Source organism: Haliotis cracherodii, unplaced genomic scaffold (assembly GCF_022045235.1).
Source record: "Haliotis cracherodii isolate W230 unplaced genomic scaffold, xgHalCrac1.p SCAF_3, whole genome shotgun sequence".
In the NCBI taxonomy this organism is placed as follows: domain Eukaryota; kingdom Metazoa; phylum Mollusca; class Gastropoda; order Lepetellida; family Haliotidae; genus Haliotis; species Haliotis cracherodii.
In genome coordinates this window covers 49,257,666-49,277,451 of record NW_027266286.1, presented here as the reverse complement: position 1 = coordinate 49,277,451, position 19,786 = coordinate 49,257,666, and the positions used below count along the sequence as shown (strand labels likewise).

The 19,786-nt window shown below is 42.1% G+C and overlaps 1 protein-coding gene across 2 annotated transcripts in view; it reads right to left on the bottom strand.

The window, feature by feature from the left end:
- Window positions 1-2,120: 2,120 nt before the first annotated feature.
- LOC139474823 (uncharacterized) overlaps window positions 2,121-19,786 on the bottom strand; it is a 43,592-nt gene continuing 25,926 nt past the window's right edge. For both annotated transcript variants that reach the window (XM_071257954.1, XM_071257955.1), the window contains exons 3-18: window positions 17,696-17,883; window positions 17,106-17,248; window positions 16,196-16,387; window positions 13,721-13,945; window positions 12,903-13,018; window positions 12,259-12,387; window positions 11,773-12,032; window positions 11,195-11,390; window positions 9,749-10,307; window positions 8,711-8,835; window positions 7,926-8,056; window positions 7,386-7,588; window positions 6,872-6,968; window positions 6,191-6,346; window positions 5,071-5,153; window positions 2,121-3,522 (exon numbers count right to left, since the gene is read on the bottom strand). In XM_071257954.1, the coding sequence (XP_071114055.1) occupies window positions 3,463-3,522; window positions 5,071-5,153; window positions 6,191-6,346; window positions 6,872-6,968; window positions 7,386-7,588; window positions 7,926-8,056; window positions 8,711-8,835; window positions 9,749-10,307; window positions 11,195-11,390; window positions 11,773-12,032; window positions 12,259-12,387; window positions 12,903-13,018; window positions 13,721-13,945; window positions 16,196-16,387; window positions 17,106-17,248; window positions 17,696-17,883 (2,863 nt within the window). In that variant the 3' untranslated portion in view covers window positions 2,121-3,462. The remainder of the gene's footprint in view (window positions 3,523-5,070; window positions 5,154-6,190; window positions 6,347-6,871; window positions 6,969-7,385; window positions 7,589-7,925; window positions 8,057-8,710; window positions 8,836-9,748; window positions 10,308-11,194; window positions 11,391-11,772; window positions 12,033-12,258; window positions 12,388-12,902; window positions 13,019-13,720; window positions 13,946-16,195; window positions 16,388-17,105; window positions 17,249-17,695; window positions 17,884-19,786) is intronic.

Here is a 19,786-nt window from a genome sequence, read left to right as displayed (position 1 = left end):
CCTAATAATGATTGACTTTTGCTCAGTATGTATAGGAGTTCCAATCTTATCAACTAGGCCACATCAACAGCATCTTCCCTAGGCAAGGACGTAAAAGTCCAGTTTCCACCCTTGCCGAACTAGGCTGGCCTTATGGAGTTATTTTTGAGCTGGACTAACGAGTCTATGTATTGTCTAATCAAAATCATGTAACAAAGATGCATCAAAGGCGACTATTTATTTGATATTTATATCTGGCAGTAACTTTTTTTCAAGGAGGAATAGATATGTACCTCTTTGAATAGCAACACATGTTGTGTTGACTAGTCAACAATGCATTTACTTTTCCTTCCTTCTCCCAAGGTAATTTTGAATTTTTGCTTAATGCAGTTATTCAAACAGACCAAAATGCTTCTTCTAAAAAAAACCTTGCATATTTTTTCCAGCGAACAAATAAGTAATGTGTTGTGGCCTTAGTTTTGCATTTCACTTCATGTCCATTAACACAAGTTGCAAATATTGGATTTCCTCCTGAAAATGACCAAAAATGTTTTACAATGAAGGGACACAGACACTCCTGTTTTACGCTGTACTTATTTACAGATGTGAAGAATATTTATGGAATGCATTGTAAATGTTCCTCTGGTGTGCTGCTATGTGTTCCCTAATCTTTTACCAGGAAGATGCTCACTGAACAGAGGTGATTGTTATAACTTTCACTGTTTAATTGATATGTATGCCAATATGTGTGATATTGTTTGTGGCTATATTCAGTGCGGTTAATACACAAGAATGTGTATTTGAATATATTTTTGTACTTTTTGATGTACTTGGATGATACAAATAAATAAATATATAACATTCCTGTGTTTGTCCAGTATTTTCCAGGTGTTAGTAAAATCGATTCCAGGCAGCCATTTTGTCCACCTGATCCACAAGGACAGGACAAGGAATGGCAACTTTGGCATCCACATGTTCACAGAGTTAGTTGCACACCCAAGTGACTGTTGTCTCTTTCTGCAAGTCTGCACTGTGGGGACAATGTTCTATCGATGATGATGCCTTGAGGCACATAACACAAACAGGTGAATAAAAGGAATCTAAAAACTATTTATTTCTGTTTAACCGGTAAGTACATATATTTAACAGATTAGAAATTTGAGCAATGTCAAGCAATTTCACTGTTTTGTTACAAGTTGTTAAAAGCATATTCAATAACATAGTTCATCACTGTAATGGTTGAAGTTTCAGACAATGGAAAATGTAACCATGAAGTTTTGTTTGAATAGTTCATAATTTTGGACATACTCTGAAAATATGACCAGTATTATGTATAAATATGCATGTTTTAACAGTTCTTTCCAATCATACTAATGCAAAATAATAAAATGACAAATTCGGGTCAATATTTCTGAAGTTCTCGTAATAATGTTCAGTTTACCCATTCATTCTCCTCTCCATATCTAAGGAGGACAATGCTGATATGACCAGTGTTGACCTGAAGACAGATAATGATCTAGAGCTGTTTACTACACGATATCAACATAAAAGCCTGAAATATCGAAACATCACCTGCTTCAACACTACTATCAGCTTCCCTATTTCAAACTAATTCAATAAATGTAAGAAATACTAAGCCCTAAGAATAATGACCACAGGTCACAAGGGTACTGATATAAGCAGAAAAGTGCCTTTACATGGAATTCTATCTGTTAGCTGAATTTGACTTAAGTTAAATATTGTGTAATATGTATAACATATAGACACTCACATGTCACATGGACATAGACAAACATGATAGGCTCCGGAGGGCTTTGGAAAGATGGAAAGTCATTTTATAGTAGCACATTAGAAGGAATTTTTGTCTTTGGCGATTATCTATCCTACGGGAGGGGCATGATAAAAACAGACCATCATTTGTATTTGGGGTGATTGAGGGGCGGCACTGTTGGGTCTTCATGGATAAAACATCTTGGCCACATCTCCCTCATCGAATTTAAATGACTGGTCCCTGAACCTTGACTTTGATAGCAAACTAGTCACCATGGCCCACTTGCACAAAGCCATCTTAGCGCTAAGACTATCGTAAGCCTATGTTAAAGTATGGGCGTTACAATCATCTTAGCACTAAGATCGCAAGTGGGCCCAGGATTGTTGAATGAATCTCCACCAAATGAGCAACAGAATAGATGTAATGTGGGTAAGAAGGAGGACTTTCTCGCTATATCCTGTACAAAATATTTCCAAATGACTAAGGCACATGTTATAAAGGCAAAACTATTGACAAGTAACGAAGACAAAGTTTGCATAAGATTAATATTTGCAGAATTCTCATTCCATCATAAATCATAAATTAGGTTCCAAAAGGAACAAAACATACAATGATTTGTAAAAATAGAACTATGATAAAAATTAGCCACTATGTCATAACAAAGAAGGAATAACAACACTAGAGTATCAATGTTAAAGCAATCTAACCTTTGGTTAATTATACTGGCGTAAAGCCTTGCTCTAACCTTGATAAACTTCCACTATGTGCTGAGATCAACAATTGTAAGAATCATCAGTAACATGATCAACAGATCTATAATATCACAATCACAGAGTATCGAAATCTTCTCTATCTGTAGGACATGCGTAGAAAAGCAATACCATTGTAAATGTTCTCAAAGTTCTGAAAGTATGTAGGCAATAAATAGGTAAAACAAGTATAACAAAATCCATCCTTATGTTTCATATCAAAATGTTACATTAGTAATTAACATATATCGATATACACTGAATTATGAGTAATAATTACATTTTCAACATGGCGCCATTGATGTCGTAAAAACCTGTGAGCACTGGAACCACTCACAAAAGGTGTGAGCTTCATGGGCCTTTTGACTTCAGAGGAAATGTCAACAGAGATGGATCACATGAATGTTAGGAAGTCTATGTTATGCTACATTTCAAAGGGGTCGTTTCAAGGGTATGCATAGTAAATTTGGACTCGTTCCAGCCCTAAAGAATACTGATTTATGTATTCTTTAGGGCTGGAACGAGTCCAAATTTACTATCTTGGTACCTGACCCCTATTACCTGACCTGGGTCCTACTCAGTACCCAGCCGACCCGAGTTACTCATCCCAGCCCTAGAATTCTTGCAATGGAATCACCTCTGAAGGATACTGTACCGGGTAATCCCAGTTGTCAAATAGAATGTACCCAATAATGTGTCAAATAATGCTGTATCTGTAAATACTTGTCGAGGCTCGTAGAAGCTTAACCAAATCCCATACAAATGTCACATATTTCGGCAAGTTTGGCATATGATAAATAGGCCATGTTATTTAATGTTGGATGATCCCACTTTGGTTTCCGCAGCTATCATAAACACAACAAATTTGGACAATCATTAGTATGCAGTGTAAGTAGCTGTAACACTAAGGAAGCTGTAGGTTCAGCTAAACAGTAATAGTGAACAATGAGATTCTGTCATCCTCTACATCCACTTCTGAAAGACTCGCACCACCTTGTCCTCGTAATGCCACCTCTCCATTATCTGAAACACAAGGCACATTGTCACAACCCCAATACCACACACAACACACATTCAGGCCATGTACGTGTGCAAGGCTGAAAAGGGAAATAAATCTCAGGCCTCGGCATGTCACTTTAAATCCTACATGGCAGTCATTCTGTGTTCGGTTTAAAGCCGCATTTAACAGTATTCCAGTTATATCGCAACATGTCAGCTTAATGTGGGAGGAAAGCCCGAAGTGATGCAGGTCTTTGACGTTTACCACTTCGGTGAAACCCACGAGCACGGGTATGCTGTTGACAAACCTAGAAACATAATCGGGGCGAACCGGGATTGGAACCCACAATCATAGGTTTCTGGCGTGTCCAAGGGACGCAACTCTGCACAGCGAATCGCGGTGCCTTAGACGACTGACCCACGCGTGCCCCCATTTGTAATATGAAGCAGACACTGTTATCGATGCTTGACAGCTGATGCTTGACAACTGATGTATAGTTGAGCGCAGCTCAATCTTCGCTCCGTGAATTGTGTTTGTTGATAATGTTCCTCCTTCATCACTTTTCAGGCAAAATGTGCTACAGAAACCGCACATTTATGCAGCCGAAATGCTAATAAGTCTAAAAAAAACTTTATGATTATGACTAATGATCATCACATATTCACAAAGTATCCACATACCACCACATGGTAGGTTCATACTGTGATGTAACACTGTGTCACAAACAGTGACTGAAACTGAGGGTGTTACAAAACAGTCCTCATCATTCCACCTAAATCACATCCTTCTGTCAACAATTGTGTCTGGGCCAGGTAAACCTGTGGTTGATAGCATGAGCATTGATCCACACAGTCACGTCCAGGCAGGTCAAACATTCCAGCCATCAGATCCTTATTCTAATCAGGGATTGTCACAAGCTGGGGTACTGAGGACCTAATCTGCCCTGAGTCAAGTGGTCATTCCTAACTGAAGTGAGGTGAAGTGGGTTTTTTCACCTTGACAGCGATGCGAGTGCACATGCGAGAGTGGCTGCTTGTACTTGTACGGACTTAAAGCTGATTTTAAAAGCTATCTGACTGAGATACCATAGCACAGTTTAACATGGATACCCCACTCAGACACAGTTTGTTGAATCTTAGTCGGCCAGTCCTTGATTTGTGCCCTTAATGGCAAGTACCAGGCATGGTCACATCAGGTTTCATCTTTTGATGTCTTTTGGTGTGACAGGGCCCGGGGATTAAACCACAACCTTCTGCTCTCCAGGCAGATGCTCTATCCACTACACTAGTTTGTCACTCATATGTAAATTTCAAGACCTAATGATACATCTCAGCTATGAGGCTTTCATTGTTCCCATCAGTGATATATCCCCCCCCCCACCTCACACACACACACACACACACACACACACACACACACACACACACACACACTTGAATCTGACTAAATGTATTTTGAACAAACATCAATCACAGACATAATAATGTCATTTTTTGTATAGCATTCATTCCTGACAACAACTATGTATGACCTGATACAGGTTTTTACAGTGTATCTCCTTATGTACTCACATTATCCCAGATATCTGGCTCCTTCCCATCGTCGGGACGTTGAGCTGGTGCTGAGCTTGGCCTCATGGTCTGCCGGGACATGCCTGCAGATACACAGGGTTTACTGCATTAATCAGACGTATCAAACATTCAAAGCTTTGATCATAATAAAGACATAGCATAGTGTGAAGTAGACTTGATCTCTCTCAACACCCTACTGCTGTTCTGGGACATGGACCCATCATTAACCCTGCCACACCCACCTTGTGTGAGGGTTGTCAAGGTCAACTTGATCTCTTCCCTCAACACCCTACTGCAGTTTTGGGACAAGGACCCATCATTAACCCTGCCACACCCACCTTGTGTGAGGGCTGTCAGGATAGACTTGATCTCCTCCCTCAACACCCCACTGCTGTTCTGGGACATTGACCATCATTAACCCTGCCACACCCACCTTGTGTGAGGGCTGTCAGAGTAGACTTGATCTTCTCCCTCAACACCCCAGTGCTGTTCTGGGACATTGACCATCATTAACCCTGCCACACCCACCTTGTGTGAGGGCTGTCCGGGTAGACTTGATCTCCTCCCTCAACACCCCACTGCTGTTCTGGGACATGGACCCATCATTAACCCTGCCACACCCACCTTGTGTGAGGGCTGTCAGGGTAGACTTGATCTCCTCCTTATAAACCTATTCATTGGGATCGCTATTAAGGAAGAGACTTCTTTTTATAGGCATTAAGACCTATTGTTAGGTTTTACTTTCCAGTCGGGTTAAATCTCATAAACAGGGTCGTTGTAATGTCCCTGGGATTTTATATAATACCCCAGGGATTTTATATAATGTCCTGGGTATTTTATTAAAATAACTTCCGTTCAGATTGTAACATGTAATGAAATGTAAAATCAAATGACAAATGTTTTCTTTATATTCCCGAGGATCTAACTCATATCTGTAGCCCAGTGAGTGTACCACGAGGCTACAGAGGTGTTGATAAGCCTCACTGGTTTTTAGAATGTTTTTCCCTGTCCCCAGGGCATGCTCTGTCTACCAAAACCTCGTGAGCATGTTTTCTCCAATACCTCAACACCCCACTGCTGTTCTGGGACATGGACCCATCATTAACCCTGCCACACCCACCTTGTGTGAGGGCTGTCAGGGTTGACTTGATCTCCTCCCTCAACACCCCACTGCTGTTCTGGGACATGGACAACAACAGGTTGGCCCCACCGTGGCGGTTGAACAGCTGCTTCAGGCGGTAGTCGCTAGTAATCAACATCCTCGTCAGGATGATAGCTGTCAGAGGATACGTACATCATTGAAGTCAGTGTTAAGATGACTGTATAATTTTTGAATGTTACAAATTTCACATTGTACAACATGAACATCTCTCTCATTTCATGAGTTTTGTTGAAAGTTTGAGCTTTTGGGGTTTTACAGTGATCACACACAGACTTTTTTCAGGCAGTTACTTTGACAGCATTTCAAGGTCTCTGATATCTTGTGTGGATTTTTAGATATATTCAGGGAGGAAAATGTTTTTTCTTTAAAAAAATGAAAATTAGCCAGGGGAACTATAATAATTTATGTGTGTTTTGTAATGGCATGTATCACAATGGTGACCGTTGAAGTAATGACATCTGCGGATACATGGAACATTCTTATCCCTATGTAGTATTATTTTACAGCTCAGAGAGTTACAAAAAATTCAACTTTCAATGTATCAGGTCACCACTTGTGTATTGTTACGGCATCCAAGGACTCCTTTGTGGCATAACTACATCATCAACATCAACAGCAATGAGTGTCATCAAGGCTCACCAATAATCTCCAGCATCTCATCATCTTCGTTGATGCGCAGGAAGTCAATAAGGCGAGGGATACACCCCAGCTCCGACAGCTGCATGTGTGTTTCAACCTGACAATGATCATACAGGGTCAACATGGCATTCACCCATATATACCACTCAAAAGACTTTATGGACTATCCAATTCTTTCATATTACAACAGTTAATCTGTCGTGGGTGGTCCTTAACTTCTTTTGAGTAGTATATGAGGCAGCATATGTAGACATACTATGTTCATACAAAGGACACAACCAATCTAGTTCATCTACAAGAAGATGACTTTGAATGTTTATTTTATAACATTTTGTAGTTTGCAGTGTTACTTTACTGTGGTGTATCAACATGTACAAAGACCACTGGCACTAACAAATCTGATCACATATTTTTGACTGTAATTACCAAGTTCTTATGAGCAATCAATATTCTCATGCACTCGAAAACTTTTGATCTGTCAAAATCCTCAAAGGTAATTAACAGGAAGACTTACATTTCCATGACTGACAAGATCATGAATCAAGAGGAGACAACTCTTGCGGACATCTCGAGACTTGCTGAACAGCCCCTGCAGGAGTTGACTGCCACAGTTGTCCACCGTCACCTTGCGACACTGCTGGGCAATCGGCTGGGTCAGGTCAATTGTCGGCTGACCGCGGCCAAACTTAGAAACTGACCTGTTTCTCTGACTCACATCTAGTCATGTACAAGAATACAGTGGCATCAGGTGTCTGACATACTAGGATAATTCATAAAAACAATATGCAGAGTCTTTTTATACATATGGAAATAGAATATACAGGCAAAGTCATCTCAGTACCTGCATTATATTCATATCCTTGATGGAAATGATGGTTAAATATGATTTGAAACATTTTAAAAATAAAAAAAATAAAAGATTAGTTTTCAATTCAGTTATACAGGATAGGTCAGTGAACAAATAGGGGCATTTGCTTTCTCACCAAAAACAATCTGCTATCTATCAGCTTGTGTGTAGGTGATGATCATGTTTGCATGTACAAGTTGTACTCACTGTATGTATCAGCTGACGAGGGGCGAGACCCTATGGCCGACCTCATCACCCCTGCCACTTCAGGGGACATCCTGTGCAGGGCGATGTTCATCTTCCTGTCCCGCTCCTTGTGCGTCTTGGCAGACTGGGGTCTGTAGCAATGCATAGACACAGTTACACTATAGTTCAGTACACCAGTCAATACCATAAACATTATTACACTCACTTGGGAGATAGACATGCTGTGTTTACAATGCAGATATTCTACTTGTAGATCTTTTTTTTGCACTAAAATTAATTTGTAAATGCAGTGGGATAATCTCATCAGAAGATAAATGACTGTACAAAACAGTTATTTCATTGGGAAACATAATATTACACAATATAAGCAAAATCCAGGTAAGCCAAAAATCAAATAATTATTGCACTCCTGCTCCATCAAATGATAGCTTGGTGTAACATGACTGACAGTTTCCATGTTCTTTATTGCGTGTGTGTGTGTGCGTGTGTGTGTGCGTGTGCGTGTGCGTGTGCGTGGAAATTTGACAATTGATCGCCCCATATCATTGGGTGATATCCATTTCAACACTCAAGATGTTAGCTATATCATATACATACAACCTTAAAGACTGATTCCTCAAGAAAATAAGCTTACAGAATACAAGGCATTGGATCATCAATCCTATTTCTTTCATACTGAGCCCTGCTAATCATTCTTATGTTTATCAATGATTAAAACAGAATTCGTTCTAAAATGACTAATGCCCAGTTTTTGATACAATAGCAGAAAGTAGTGTATAGCTGACCTGAGCCTTGGTTTGTAGACATTCACAGGTCCAGCGTTTGACCCATTGGATGTGTGGAAGTCGGAGGCGACCAGCTTCTCATCCAGGGGCTGAATGCCACACCTCAAGATCATGGCTGCTGTCTCCTGGAGGGTTACAACAACATTGGCTCATTACTATAGGAGGACTTACAGCCAACACTATTCAGTCTTCGTGTAGATAAATCAGTGGGTGAAGTGTGAGCCTCATTTATCAACTCTTGCTTCCTGGATACATCCAAGTCAGGATGCACTGGGATCCAACTGCCATCTCTCGATCTCTGCCTAACCACATATGTAAAATGCATTACTAGGACAAGGGGAGGTGGGGTAGCCTAGTGGTGAAAGTATTTGCTTGTCACGTGGAAGGCCTATGTTCAATTCCCCACATGGGTACAATGTGAGAAGTCCATTTCTGGTGTCCCCTGCTGTGATATTGCTGGAATAATGCTGGAATATTGGTGAAAGCAGCATTTAGCCATATACTCACTCATTCACAGGAAAGAAATTACCACCAACCCTCTTGGCAAACACAAAGTTCAGTTCCTATTTTGAAGAGTTTCAAAATATCCCATGAAAGCTAGAGGATCCAAATATTAATTTCTACTCAATTATTAATTTCCATGGCATTCCCACTGGATCTTCTGGTGAGTTACGGGTTGATTGGAATTAATATGCTTTGGGATATTCATAGAGTTATACTTCATAGAAACAGTGCATTATATATGTCTGCTGTTCTATCAAATGATTGATCTCGGGATAATAATTACGTAGAACATTGAGTATTCACCTGGTGTATGGAATCTTGTGCAATCCTAAGGATGTTATTCTTATCCTTATTCTTATTACCATATTCGCAGTGAAAGAATTAACAAAGTTTGGTACTTTTCTAAAAAAACCTACCCAATAAGTTCCCATGGTCCCTCAAAGTTTGGGAACTCTATATGAAGAACATTATCCATCCAGAAAGAAGTGGCATTATTAGATCAACCAAGGTGTTCCCTTTTTCATGTAGACTCACCCTCAAATCTTCATCCTCAAATGTAACAAAGGGAGAGACAAATCTGAAGAGGTCTTCCTCGTACAGGCCTTTCCGTAGCAACCTGCGATCTGCACTGGCTTCTTTCTCCGCCAGCTCCTGCTGTCTTCTCTCTATCACCTCTGCTGCGTCCGTCGTCGACTGTCGCTCAATACTCTGTGTAAGGTGGGGATTCTCCATTACCCACAATCCTTCCCTTGAACGTGAAACCGACTCTCTTTCAGGTTTCTCTACAACAGTGTTTTTTATGAAGTTCTTGTTTGTGCAGGTTGCCACAGAAACGAACAAGAAAAATTCCAGCAGGCTTTTAACGAGGGTGATTTCTGATTCATTCAAGATGTCACCTCGAGGAGTCTTGTTCCTCCTACCCGACATAGGTGAAGGACATCGCATGGATTGCCGTGAGCCAGGACGGGCTGACAATGGATTGCATCTTATTTGAACTTTTTCTGCAAATTTGGATAAAAGAACAGCAACTTGACGACCACACGTCGTCCAAACTTCTGCTGTAAGCTGTCGATTCACACCTTTGAGTTTGTTTCTGAAATAGAGGATATTTTGCTTTCACTACAAGTCAGCTGAATTCTCTCATAAAACACAATATCATAAGAATAGGCAGCTGGAAAAGTTACCAAGCATGCAAGACAATTAGAGTCTTATGTGACAAGAAAAAGGGGTCAATAAAGAAAGACAGGCGTCCTTGTTATAAACAAGCCAAGGAAATGAAAACAACCACCTTTCACAGAACAAACTCAAAAGTGTCTTAATATGTTTATTGCTGATTATCACCAAAATATCAATGTTTCAGGTACTGAAATCGACAAGTGTACTTTTAACACTTGCAAAAAAGCTACATCCAGAAATACTTTGCTTCCTGTGATCTGATCTGGAGGTAATGAAGTGTCATGCTTTGCAGCATACTGATCATTTCCGATGTAAACATACCGACAAGTGGAGCATATTGATGGATGTTTATGTCATAAATGCATTTAATGTTTATGATATGAGATTTGAGAATGCCCGTATGTAGCGACATGCATGTGCACGTGCTTGTTTCCTTGAATAGCACTTTTCTAGTGCTGGCCCATTGAACACCATGCCACAGTTTAACATGAATATCCCACTCATACAGTTTACTGACAGTGCTTATTTTGTCCTCTTAATGCCAAGCACCAGGCAGGGTAACAACAAGATCCATCTTTTAATGTCTTTTGGTATGACGCAGTCAGGGATTGAACCACTGACTTTCCGCTCTCCAGGCAGACACTCTGTCCATTAGACCATGGAGGCTCTGCCTTATAATGAACATAGATACAGGAGCACTCAAGCATGAAGTTTGAATGATGTTTTTACTGTAGTGTAACATGTTCATTCATCTTTAACACTTCAATGTGGTTACAACTAAAAGTAAATTCTTACACATCTCACCTCATGTTTTCATCATCTGTCAAGTCTGAAGGATCTAATTTCTGAATTGACTTGGTCTTCTCAACTGGCCACTGGGTGAGTTTGGTTGCTATGGCAACAAGTGCTGCTAGGTAACCAAGTTGGTGACAGTTCCACTCTGTGGTTGGGTTGTCATCTATCATCAGCTGCTTGTTTAATGGATCCTGTTTTATCATTGCTGGAAATAAACAGCTCAAGTCAAGTCGTGTTCTTATCAGATCCAATGACACTCAGTCATCAGTGTTTGTTTGTTGTTTAATGCCACACTCTGCCATATTCAACATGTATATGACAGCGGCCTGTAAATAGTCAAGTCTGGATGAGTGAGTGAGTGAGTGAGTGAGTGAGTGCAGTGAGTGAGTGCAGTGAGTGAGTGCAGCATTGATAACTATCACTATTTATCACATCATACATGTACATGTACTGTTAATTGCAATGCATTGATAGTTAAGCCTATCTTTACATCCCTTACGAAACACATGTCTATTGAGATGAGATCAGCCCACAATACATTCTGACAGAAATAACATCTATCGGTACAAACAAAACACAGAGCTCACCATGTTTAGTTATCAGCTTCCCAATGAGAGCGAGAAACTGATCAAATGACTGCCAGTTCCGTGCCTCTGCCTGGTGTTTCACTCTGACAGGGTAGACAATCTTGGCCGACCCCCGCGCAGTTGTGTCCCCAACAGGATGGAGGTGGTCCTCCTCTGGGTGCAGGAATGCTGTGAAGTGTTCCATCACCGTGCGGGCGAGTGAGCCTTTACGACACCCACACATCGTCTGGACTATCTTCCCTGCAACCTCGCGCACTTTCCTAGACAGAATTTTCTTCATGTTAATAAATGTAGTTTTATACAAGCAAAATCACACAATTCTTTGAACGAATTCAAGAACAGACTCAAACATAACATTAAATTCATGAGCCATGTGAACGATCACATGGTGTCCATCATCTGAAGCCATTGTGACCATCAAATCCTCTTTCCAATCACCCTTACGACAAGCATAAAGTACTGACGACTTGTTTCCGGATGACTCACCTACACTTGGAGTCCCTCATCAGCTGCATCACGTACAGCATCAGATCCTTGTTGTTGATAACGTCGGCTACTTCAGCGTCATCCTCCACCAAACAACACACCAAGTAGAGAGCTTGCCGCTGCACACCACTGCAACACATGCAGACTTGACAAGTCATGGGTATTGCATTTGACATCAGTGCATGTGGTGCTGATAAAATTCAGTTGTAGGGGCTTTTGTACAAATGAATAGGTACCAATGAAAGGAGTGTGATTTTGTCCACATTTGTCACAGTCTGCCATGCAATGCAGATACTGGAAGCAGTGGTAGAGGATATACAACATATGATGCTTTTGAACAGATACTTTAAGCAATCAAAAAGCAAAGAAAATTGAATTCAACAAATCTTATAATCCATGTGAAATCATAATCCCCTGAGCCATATAGTTCAGAGTTTTTAAATAATTCAATTGCTTTTTATCAGTTTTTTAAGTTTTGACTGTTTCATGAACTGTTCATGGTGCCTAACTTCACCTACAAACAGAAATAATAACATGAGGAGCAACATCCTCAAACACTAGGCAAACTATTTTGGGTATCTGGGGTTGAAGAACATTTATTCATATATTTCTGTCAGTAATATACAACTTCAAAGGTACATTACCATGGTCCGTCAACAATCATAGATGTGGTAGATCTAATGATGTTCTTGTCAATCATATCTGGGTATATAACATCAGTTTGACGATAAAGGTTGATCACAATCTCCACAAATACTTCCTGAAATATACCATGAACAAATCCATGAGACCATGTCGTGTATTATGAAACTGTATGACAAGGTAAGGAATCAATGCAGTAAAACCTGTTCATACAAACTCCATTAACTTGATGTATCTATGTCCCAGCAACTTATGCTAGTTGTCAGAGATGACTAAATAGATGGTTAGGGTCATTGACTTGGTTGATAAATGTCATCATACCCTGACAACGTAGGATATTAATCATAATATCAACCACTGGCTTGTCTGGTCCAGACCTGATTATTTACAGGTCCCCATCATAAAGCTTGAATAATGTTGAGGGCAGCATAAAACAGCAAATAAAGAAAAGAAACTCCTTACGATAATGGCCTTACATCATCATGTGCTTTTATGTCTTGAGTTACTAATAACACTTTTAATTGGAACAAGGACAGGATTTTGACACAACTTTAATTTAGAGAGAAACAAGCTTTGAACCCCTAGTCATGTGGACATATGTCATTATTATGCCATTACATGGGTGTTTTCATATCGGCCTTGGTATAGGTCCTTGGTCAGTCATATTGGCCTGAGGCAACGCCAAATCCAGTACAGCCTGACGAGGGCCAATATGACTTAAATCACTCCTCATCATTCACACTGGAGTGTGCATGTGGTAGCACAAAGAAAGAACCAATACTTTAGCGTTTCAATCATTAAAGGAATTAAAAGTGGGTACCTTCATTTTTGAGCTGCTCTCCTTTAATTCTTTGACAATGAAAAGAAGTTCCTGACCCACCAGTCCTGCAGTGCTCTCATGTTTTGACAGCGTACGGAGCACACAGCAACTGGCATATTTCATCTCTAGTGGGTGCTCACTGTAGAGAACTCTCAAGAGCACCGCCATCAACACTTCATCAACAGCCTCCATCAGCTTGTCAGCAACTTGACTGTGAGAGAACAGCTGCAAACAGAGACAACTGCATCTTCACATCAAAAACATTTTACGTCTATAACACAAAAGATTCCAAATAACTATATTTTGCACCTCTGTTTCCTTACATTTTTTTAATCATAATTTAAACAACTAAACTTACGTGTAACCTCCCCACCTCTCCCTGAACCATGTGGCTCTCCCTGAACCCTCCTATTGCCCCTGAGCCCTGTTACGCAACCTGATCCTCTCTGAAACCTGTGGTTCTTCATGATCCTCCTTAAATCCTGAGGCTCTCCCTGAACCATGTGGCTCTCAATGATTTTCCCTGAACCCTGTGGCTCTCCCTGATTCTCCCTGAACCCTGTGGCTCTCCCTGATTCTCCCTGAACCCTGTGGCTCTCCCTGATTCTCCCTGAACCCTGTGGCGCTCCCTGATTATCCCTGAACCCTGTGGCGCTCCCTGATTCTCCCTGAACCCTGTGGCGCTCCCTGATTATCCCTGAACCCTGTGGCGCTCCCTGATTCTCCCTGAACCCTGTGGCGCTCCCTGATTCTCCCTCAACCCTGTGGCGCTCTTGATTCCCCCTGAACCCTGTGGCTCTCAATGATTCTCCCTGAACCCTGTGGCGCTCCCTGATTCTCCCTGAAGCCTGTGGCTCTCAATGATTCTCTCTGAACCCCGAGGCTCTCAATGATTCTCCCTGAACCATGTGGCTCTCAATGATTCTCCCTGAACCATGTGGCTCTCAATGATTCTCCCTGAACCCTGTGGCGCTCAATGATTCTCCCTGAACCCTGTTGCTCTCAATGATTCTCCCTGAACCCTGTGGCGCTCCCTGATTATCCCTGAGCCCTGTGGCGCTCCCTGATTCTCCCTGAACCCCGTGGCTCTCAATGATTCTCCCTGAACCATGTGGCTCTCAATGATTCTCCCTGAACCATGTGGCTCTCAAGGATTCTCCCTGAACCCTGTGGCTCTCAATGATTCTCCCTGAACCCTGTGGCGCTCCCTGATTATCCCTGAACCCTGTGGCGCTCCCTGATTCTCCCTGAACCCTTGGCGCTCAATGATTATCCCTGAACCCTGTTGCTCTCAATGATTCTCCCTGAACCCTGTGGCTCTCAATGATTCTCCCTGAACCCTGGGGCTCTCAATGTCTCTCCCTGAACCCCGTGGCTCTCAATGATTCTCCCTGAACCATGTGGCTCTCAATGATTCTCCCTGAACCCTGTGGCTCTCAATGATTCTCCCTGAACCCTGTGGCGCTCCCTGATTATCCCTGAACCCTGTGGCTCTCAATGATTATCCCTGAACCCTGTGGCGCTCAATCATTATCCCTGAACCCTGTTGCTCTCAATGATTCTCCCTGAACCCTGTGGCTCTCAATGATTCTCCCTGAACCCTGGGGCTCTCAATGTCTCTCCCTGAACCCCGTGGCTCTCAATGATTCTCCCTGAACCCTGTGGCTCTCAATGATTCTCCCTGAACCCTGTGGCTCTCAATGATTCTCCCTGAACCCTGTGGCGCTCCCTGATTATCCCTGAACCCTGTGGCTCTCAATGATTATCCCTGAACCCTGTGGCGCTCAATCATTATCCCTGAACCCTGTTGCTCTCAATGATTCTCCCTGAACCATGTGGCTCTCAATGATTCTCCCTGAACCCCGTGGCTCTCAATGATTCTCCCTGAACCATGTGGCTCTCAATGATTCTCCCTGAACCCTGTGGCTCTCAATGATTCTCCCTGAACCCTGTGGCTCTCAATGATTCTCCCTGAACCCCGTGGCTCTCAATGATTCTCCCTGAACCCCGTGGCTCTCAATGATTCTCCCTGAACCATGTGGCGCTCTTGATTCCCCCTGAACCCTGTGGCTCTCAATGATTCTCCCTGAACCCTGTGGTGCTCCCTGATTCTCCCTGAAGCCCGTGGCTCTCAATGATTCTCTCTGAACCCCGAGGCTCTCAATGATTCTCCCTGAACCCTGTGGCTCTCAATGATTCTCCCTGAACCCTGTGGCTCTCAATGATTCTCCCTGAACCCCGTGGCTCTCAATGATTCTCCCTGAACCCTGTGGTGCTCAATGATTCTCCCTGAACCCTGTGGTTCTCAATGATTCTCCCTGAACCCTGTGGCTCTCAATGATTCTCCCTGAACCCTGTGGCTCTCAATGATTCTCCCTGAACCCCGTGGCTCTCAATGATTCTCCCTGATCCCGGTGGCACCCTGTGACCCTTGTAACTCCCATACAGATACATATATATATAAATATAATGTACCTTATCTGCTGCCTTGAGTGCAGCCACCTGTACCCTAATGCTGTGAGGTGATGAAAGAACTGTCAGAAGATCATTGAATATTTCTTCTTCAGCCATGATGACAGCGTTATCCGCTTTACAACACAGCTGCTCTATCAACAGCAGACCTGCTTCTCTGAGTTCTGGTTTGGTTCTGCGTAACAGTGCTTGCAGCTGCATCAAAGGCAATAAATGTTTGTCAGGATATCCCAAAACTTTGCTACATCAGAGGCCAAAATTCTCAAAAGCTTGAGCAACCATTCCTAAGACCATTCCTTTTTACCACAAATGCTGTCATTCATAAAGAACAAACATGATTTTGGTGACCATGATCAAGATGAGACATATAGAACACACACTCATGTTTGATTCTTTGATATAGCCAATGTCTCTGTGCTAGAGTTGTCTCCCTTTCAAATAATCAAGTCCAAGAAAATAGAATAGGGTCCTTGAGTCAAGGTGCTGTAATTAATGGCACGTGAGATTCTCTTGTGACTAGAAATGTCATCGTACATTGCGAAAAGACGATACTGTATCAATACAAACTATGAATATCGATACAAACTTAATAATTCCTTGCCACAGAAGCATTAAGCATGGAAAAGATGGACCATTAGAAGGCAGAAAACTTCCTTTAATGGTTCAGCCTAGTTCATATTTAGCATTAAAATCATTAATACATTGATATTTTTATCTATACACATACAGAATAATTAATTTCATTTTATCAATATATATTGTGATGCTTTTAAGTCAATATATCTATATTTTATATTTCCAATCAATGAAAACTCATCAATGTCGGATCCCTTATTACCTGAATCAGAAGAGTGATTGTGTAAAAAAGATATCAGATTTATAGTCCATTTATTGTGAATCTGATGCCAAGTACCTTCCTGACTTGTTCTGCCATTATGTAATCTGTAATGGTGTGGTTGTTAATGAGTCTGACCATTGTCTTCATCTGAGAGGCACTTGTTGCACGAGTCATATACCGCTCCATTAATCTCAACATGTTATCGATTGTTAGAGCATCTGAAACATATTTCATTACATACATCATTAGATTTTTGTTTGTTAATGCCACAGTCAGCAATATTCCGGGAAATCACGGTAGACTGTAAATAATTGACAAACCACTGACATCAGGGTAAAATGACTTGAAATGAATCAATTGTAAGAGCCTGACCCAATCCAAAGTAGTCATCTCTTATGAATAGGCAAACAGTGCTGGGCATCTATTCTAACACAGGTCTGAATGGAATCAACTTGGAGAAATTACAATCTAAAACGATGCTGATGGGAAGAACCACAGAACACATAGACGTAGAAGCACGGTCTCATTAAGTCTACATACTGACAGTTTAAGAAACAAAGGTGAATGGGGTATCAAGGCGCCAAAGTCTGGTAACCAGACTTCAGATTTACAAGCGAAGTAACATTCTGATTCCCACTTGAATCATGACGTCTCACTAATCTCACCTTCATCGTCAGTGTCACTGTCACTGTCCCCGCTATCTAAAGCCATTAGCGCTGACTTGGCTTTGCCGGCGGCCTGCACGTTTCTCTGACACTCACAGACCACACACACTGGTGGCAGGCCCCGGTGATGCTGGTAGTTCTCCAGTCTTGCCAACACTGCGTTGATACTCTCATGATCTGGGTCATGCCTGGAAATATATAGTGAAATATACCAGATATAAAGTACTGTAAATCATGAAGTTAATGTGGCACTAAATTACTGAAAACACCAAAACCTAGTCTAAAATCAGCCATAAAATTAATATGCATAGTCCTGTGGGTACTCGGGTCCTACTCAGGACTCGCATGACCCAAGTACAAGAGCTACCTGCCCCCTCCCTATAGCCTTATTTTAATGATTAACATAAAGAAATACCCTTGTAAATGAGTGAGTGAAAACTAGATTTAGTTAGCAATAACTACCAAAGCTACATCACAATAAAAATGTTTACAAACTTGTAGAGGTTATGAATTCTCTGATGAAATCCTCCTTGGGGCACTTATTACATTTTCCTTGCTCAAGAAAATCTACATGACATAGTTGTAACCATTTTTCCTTAATAAAAAATGTTACCACACAAAAAACCTTTACAGTGCCTCACCCTCCAAGGCGCCCTGCACCAGGGGGAGTAACTCTCACCCAAATCACTTTCCATATGTCTAATGCTGAGGAATGTGGGGAGGTGGGTGGCCGTGCCCCAAGGAGGATTTCATCAGAGAATTCATAACCTCTACAGGTTTGTAAAAATCTCTTTCAGATTGAATCCTCCTTGGGGCACTTATTGCATCAAGATAGACTCCTAAAGATAATCTAGGAAGTGGCATCTGTCAGCAACAAGAGTAAATAAATACATCGTATTCTGATTATTCAATGAATAAAAAAAGAGTTCAATAAATGGAACCAACCTTATCGTGAGGCACCACCGTCGAGAGGCTGGGGCTAGAGACAGGGCGTGGTCGACCATATACGATGAAAGAAATAGCCAGTAATGTGTGGCTTATCATAATTCGAGAACTCGAAACCCCCCCAACCCCCCCCGCTTTGTTTGAACAAGTGAGATGGGGGCGAAGATCACGCGAGACTTAACCTGCGCTAAACTAAGTCAGAGGTTCCCCGAGGATCGAAGGAGTATGTGTGCAGATACGAGTATTATCGAGTAGTAAGGACTGATATTTATCGACCGCAGAAGATAAAATCCCCACCATTACTGAGCAGTATAACTGGAGCACGGTCTAAAATCTCGAAGGCTCAATCAGCTTGAGTGTTTGTCGAGTTGGTAATGTTTGATGAACATGCTTGGCTGGCTCCAAATAGCCGCGGAGCAGATCTCCTCAATGGGCAGAGCTGCGGTATACGCTTGTGACGTAGCCACTGCTCTAACTGAATGAGCCTTCAACCTGGTAGGGGGGGTCCCTGCCTTGAAGCGTATACGCTGTACAAATGGTTGAAACTATCCACCTCGAGATAGATTGTTTGCTCGCAGGTGAGCCAGCCTTCCTACCGCCATAACAGCAAAATAGTTGGTTATCCTTACGGATACCCTTAGTTCTGCTGAGCATGTCTTGCAGTGGTCCCCGAAGAGGAAGGCTGTTAAAGAGCAGGTAGCTCAATAGGAGCCGTCACGTGGAAGGCGTGTGCGACCTTAGGACGGTAAGAGTCCGACAGCCGAATACTGACTCTGTCCAGGTGGAAGACAGTTAGTTCGGGATCGGCTGACATTGCAAGAATGTCGCCTACCCGTCTGCCGGACGTTATCGCCACAAGGAACGCTGTCTTCCAGCTCAACAGCTGAAGAGAGAGAGACGACAGATCCCGAAAGGAATGACCAGACAGCCAATCAAGAACGATTGACAAGTCCCAAGGGGGACTGATCCGCCACACAGGCTGTCAGATCCTGTCAAAACCTGCTAAAAAGCGCTGCACCCAGAAGTGCCCCGTCGACAGGGACGTGAAAAGCTGCAATAGCTGTAGAGTACGCCCGGACTGTCAATGCGGCCAGGCCGTCATCTAGTCGCGACTGGAGGAACTCAAGCATGGCTTCGAGATCTGCA